The 6,000-nt window shown below is 34.9% G+C and overlaps 1 protein-coding gene across 1 annotated transcript; it reads right to left on the minus strand.

The window, feature by feature from the left end:
- Positions 1-3,937: 3,937 nt before the first annotated feature.
- Positions 3,938-6,000, minus strand: LOC123910204 (UDP-glucuronate 4-epimerase 1). Its single transcript, XM_045961288.1, has one exon. It carries the CDS (start codon positions 5,577-5,579, stop codon positions 4,281-4,283), a length of 1,299 nt encoding a protein of 432 aa, XP_045817244.1. The 5' UTR covers positions 5,580-6,000; the 3' UTR covers positions 3,938-4,280.

A 6,000-nucleotide genomic window follows, 5' to 3' on the forward strand; every position in this document is an offset into this window, starting at 1 on the left:
TTTGGTTTTTTTAAAGTATAATTAATTTTAGTTTCAAAATTGATTTTAGAATTGATGTTTTTAAAGTTAAACTATTTTACCTTTTCACCAAAGAATGGATTGCGCAGGATAATCCATGTTTGATTTCTGAGTAGAATATTTTTTTCGGTCAGATTTTTTATATCGTGGCCGAACTCTAGATTACTAGGGTCTCATTCGCCTAGAAATTGGAGGGTTAACACACACACAAAAAAAAATATCTTACGTTCAACTCAATTTTAGCCATAATCAAATGTTGAAGTGGCTTTCGAAATGTTGAAGTGTGAAAATAGCGTATTGAAGTTGTTCGGAAATGGGAGACTATTGACTATCAAAATGTTGCTTTCTTTAGTGAGTTGAGTTTTGAGCTTTGGTTGACTATTAATTTGAAGGGTCCAAATGCTTATGCGTTTATTGTGGATCTTTGGTGGAATTGAAGGGCTAGAAACATATTGTGCATTGACAAAGAATTTATCTGTTTGTTCAATATTGTGTTGGAAGTGCAGAAGCTTACTTCGATTATTACATATTGTTTTCTTAGTACGGTCCTTAGTAATAATCCTACCAGATAGATAACTTTGCATTCTATGCTGATGAAGACTATATTTTGAATTTGGATGGAAGCCCTTTGGGTAAAATTGGGTTTGGGCTGCTCTGACGATGAGACGGTAGCTGGATAATTGGTTTTAGTGGGTATTTGGCCAATACGAAAAATACTTTCGCAAAACTTATGATGATTTATCATGAATTGAAGCTTGTTAGAGACAATTTTGTGTTACTCTTATCGATCTCATATTGAAGAAATATAGCATGTTTCAATATTACGCAATTGTTATTGTAAATATTCAAAATTTGATGAAGATGAATAGAAGGAACTTTTAATGCATATTTTTTAGCTAAGTTGCAATTGCCAAACAATGATAAGCTTGTTATTTGAGAGTTTTCCCTTGAAAATTTGAAGTGTATTCTCATTGCTTATGCATTAAGGGTGCTTCATCCTAGAATATAGTTTTATCTTTTGTTATTTTCTTTTCTGTATGAAAATGTCCCAAAAAACAAAAGTGTTGTAGCACCGGTCTTAATGGAGAAATACTTGTATAAATACAAGCCTAAATAAATTATAGCTAAGCACACTCGCATAAAAGAAGAAAGAAAAAAAAGAGAAAACAATTAAAGTGATATTAATTTATATGATTGTTTTATTTATTTTTTTAATTTTTTAAATTTGTGCGTGTCCAAATATATTTTATTTGGTGTTGTGTTTATGGAAAACTTCCACCTCTTATTGTGCATTATTATATTTTGTAGCATAAGACTATTGTATCGGGGTTGATATACTCTCCATTTTTTCTCTCTATTGTTAACTTGACTCCTATTGGTTAGGCCTTTTCTACAAAAAAAAATAACAAATTTACTATTTTCTACACAAAAAAATAAATTAGTTGAATGAAGGTATTGTTGTAAAATTGTTTATTTCACCTCTTGTCACGTAAATCTCTCATAATAAGAAGAGATTTATTTTTATCAGTTATTAACCATTATATTTTCCTATTTCCTTATTTATCTCCTCATCCAAACTATAGAAATAACTAATTTCTTTATTATTTCTCTGATTCTTAATTTTGTTTAGCAAGAAATAACAAGTAACATGTCCAGTTAGTCAATTGACAAACAAACCCACGTGTTAATTGGGCCCAAGCATGTCGGTGGATGTGCTGTATTTTTTGTTAACTTTTTTTATTAACAAGATTTCTTTTTATTTGCTTAAACATTTCTTTTGGATCTTCTTTCTCCCATCGAAAAAACAAAACAAACAAGAAAACAAACAAGATCATAATAGCGCAGTACTAATATGTTGCAAAAAATTAACGTATTTAAATTGATATCTCACCTACTTTTGTTTATATTTTAAAAGGGAGATGTATAAATTATCGAAGGTTGATAACATTAGGAACAATAATATACAATGCAGGTTTGGCATTGACAAGGTTCGAGTAGGGATTTGTGTTGTTCTTTGAAAGCCAGCTCATGGATTATTGCTGACAAATGCAGCTAGAGCACACCGTCAAATGACAACGGATGATACATGTCCCAGATGTCAATCTTACCCGAAAATCATCCTGCATATGCTTTGAGATTGTGAGGACGCTCAGAACTACTGGAACCAATTCATCACAGAAGATAATTGGGCCAAGTTTTTCCGATCTTGGCTTGTATGGTTGGCTGAAATGGAACATCACTACTAAACATATTGGAGCTAGCAACACGAATTGGCTTACATTTTTTTGGTGTTTCGGTTTGGTCTTTTTGGAAGGATCACAATAAACTTGTATTTTCTAGAGAGACAGAGCTTGCAACGCATCTCACTTCAAAAATCATAGACATAGCTTATCAGACTGAAAAAGAGATGAAGTTTCCTCTTACATCTAGATTTGAAAACTCGTGCTGAAAATACATGCATTGGCCAAAGCCTCCTCCTGAATTTTTCAAAATAAATAAAGACAGATTGTATGTACACAATCAAGCGGCTTGCGGAGGAATCATCATAAATCACAATGAAAACTTTGTTAAAGGTTTCATGTGTAACTTTAGATCAGGAAATGCTCTCTTTGCAGAATTAAAAGAAATTCTCCTTGGTCTTCAAATAATGAGAAAGATGCAACTTACAAATATCATTCCTGAAACAGATTTCATACATGCCATCAATATGATCCAGAATCGTCATACCTCCATTTTTCATCCCAAACCTCTACTCCAGGAGATCATAAACTTTATCAAAGTCTCAGGGTCAACTATTTGTATAAATCACATTGATCGTGAATCAAACACGTGTGCCGATGCTCTTGATTTAAGGGGTCGTCAAGCGGATATTTTTCTCCTTCTATGTTAGATGTTATTAGTCCTAGTATTAATTTGCTTATTGATAAAGACTTAAGGGAGAGCATGTTCCTCTGTAGTCAGTCTTTAGTTTTTTTTTTTCCTTATCTTATAAAAAAAAAAATACAATTATCGAATTTAAGTATTGAATCTTGTTTTAGACTGGATATAAATCCAATTCGACGTCGAGTTCAGCCCATTTAAATGTCGAAGTTGACTCAAAAGTACGCTGACCTAAAGCAGAGCCACAATCATCTCCATCCAATAGATGACATTAGAATATTTTTCTCCTTTTATGGCGCAATTATAACTTTTTAGTCGTCATTCCAACAACTATTAAAAGCGAGGACACCGATCCTCTTAGATCATGTATTATTCATTCTTGCAGGTAAAACCTCGCCCTTTACACCAGCGTACAAGAGAGTGATAGTAAGTGGTTAATACACATTAATAAAATCATGAACCTTATTGAAATATTTGCAAGGTTATAGACCAATTTAAGAATCTCTTACTACAAAATTGGGGACTAAATTGGTGGTTTGCTCAAAATTTCACCAAGCCTGGTTTATGGTTTATTATGAATCAAAACAATGTCGGCAAAGTGAACTTTACAGCTGGAGAAATCTGTCGAATTCCAGCAAAATCCAACGGCTATTAGTACTATCTGTCCCGCACTTCCACTACTATATGATGTGGATCCCATCACTCACTCGCTATTTACACACCACTTGTCACTATCATCCTACCTGTCTCCACCTTTCAATTCCCTCCCTCAAATTTCACCATATTCTCCTTTTATATTACTATCCACTAATAAAATAATAAACCTTTTTCCCTATTCATGATTGGTTAATCTATCTATAATTATTAGTTTTTTTAAATCGGGGGTATCTTAGTGCGCGAGACTAATCTCTCAAATCTTGTAAGACCTAAATTGGTATCAAATTTTTCATAAAAATTTAACACTGTTGCATGCCCAAGCCAAAGATCGAATATAATTATTAGTTTAAGTTTGGTATAAAAGCTAAATGAATACAACAAATTTGCAATCAACAGTTAAATATGATTAGTTTGAAAAATAAATACCATTAGAGGAGACAAAATGAACTTCAAAGTCATGAACTTTCTTTACAGAAGAGAAAAAATATGTAAAATAACAAATCACTAAAATAAAAAAAGGAAAAGAAATCAACCAAGGTACAGCTGTAATGATTTAATAGCTGTAACCTCTTAGCAAGTAAAGAATAAAGAATATATTCTTTCCTTTTTCCTTTTCTTTTCCTTCATCACCGGGTTTCTTTCTTTTCTTTTTTCCCGTTTAGTATTTTTACCTCCGTAGCTGTAATTAAAAATTCTAACAGACTAAAAAGGAAAAAAAAAATCAATTAATTTACAGTTTTGCCATATCCATAATAAGAAAGATACCATTTCACGAATTTCTTCAACCCGGTTTGTAAATCGGTTGTGGGTTTATACCCGAGTTCTCTTCGGGCCGAACTGATATTCGCATGTGTAAACGGAACATCACCGTTTCCAGGCATATCCACTATATTCCTCTTCGCTTTCATCTTCAAATGACGCTCCAATATACTCACCAACGTCGGAACCGTCACCGGCGAAGTATTTCCAAGGTTAAAGATCCGATACGGAGCGGGTCCCCGTTTCTTACCACCCGATCCAGTACTTTTCCCTGAAGTATCCAACGATCCAACACATCCTTTCACAATATCATCAATGTAGGTAAAATCACGCGCCAGATCGACCCGATTCTTGCCCCGATAAACCGTAATCGGTTTCCCCTGTAGAATATTTCGAGTAAACGAGAAATACGCCATGTCAGGTCTTCCCCAAGGTCCATAAACAGTGAAAAACCTCAATCCAGTAATCGAAAGACCATAGATATGATTATAAGTATGAGTAATTTCTTCACCGGCTTTTTTCGTTGCGGCGTAAAGACTTGCCGGTTGATCGGTCTGATCCGATTCAGAAAACGGAACTTTCTCGTTTAAACCGTAAACAGAACTGGAAGAAGCCCAAACAATCGACGGTTGAGGATTAGCCGATTTACAAGCCTCAAGAAGCGTGACTAAGCCGGCTATGTTACTGTGAACATAAGAGTGAGGATTCTCCATAGCGTAACGAACACCGGCTTGAGCCGCGAGATGCATGACGTGTGTAAAAGCCACAACATCGAAAAGCTTAGCTAATAGTTTGGCATCGTTGATATCACCTTGAACGATGAAAACACCGTGACTGGTTAGAAGAGATTTACGAGCTTTCTTAAGAGAAGGATCGTAGTAATCGTTGAAGTTATCGAGTCCAACGACACCGTCTCCTCTTCTTTTTAAAGCGAGTGAGACGTGTGATCCAACGAAACCTGCTGCACCGGTGACGAGTACTGACATGCCACCTGTTCGGTGGATTTGTGCGGATGTACGAACTTGTTTCTCCCACTGGATTCCACCCCATGAAACGGAGAGATAGTTTCTACCGGAATCAACGAAGCTTTGAAAACTGAGATAAGAAGCGGTTAAAGCGATAAGAAAAAGGGCCCACAAGAACATAGTGCTTGTGGAAGCGAAACAACGGTAGACTTGTCGGTGGTTCATTAGGCCGTGATTTCTTTCGATCTTGAATTTTCCTGGTGTTGATGGGAAAAGTTCGTCTTCTAATGATGGAGGCATTTTAATTCTTTCTTGATTTTCGGGGGGGAAAATGTTTTTGATTGGTGAGAGGAAAGAAAAAGGAAAGAAAGAAAGAAAAGGGAGGAATTACTATTACTAATTAGTAGTATTACACAGATGCAATTGAAATTTGGTTGCACCTGCTAATGGAAGAAAAGGGAGGGTTGTTATATATAGTGGTGATTTCCCTTTGAAGAGACAAGTAATAACGCGTGAACGCGTTTAAAGAAAGGACAGGGTGGAAGAGAGAGAAAACATTATTACTGTAGTAGTAGTAGTAAAATGACACTTGGATTTAGCGGAGTCTTATCTCTCAAGGACTTTTTTAAGATAGAGTAGAATCTGTGTGTTTGTGTGGGAGAGAGATTACTGATTAGTCTGAATATTATGTTTGATAAATATGGAAATTCCTAATTTGTTT

Source organism: Trifolium pratense, linkage group LG2 (assembly GCF_020283565.1).
Source record: "Trifolium pratense cultivar HEN17-A07 linkage group LG2, ARS_RC_1.1, whole genome shotgun sequence".
NCBI classification, from domain to species: domain Eukaryota; kingdom Viridiplantae; phylum Streptophyta; class Magnoliopsida; order Fabales; family Fabaceae; genus Trifolium; species Trifolium pratense.

Coding starts and splice junctions, on each gene's coding strand:
- LOC123910204 (XM_045961288.1), bottom strand. CDS start 5,579: ATGCCTCCATCATTAGAAGACGAACTTTTCCCATCAACACCAGGAAAA.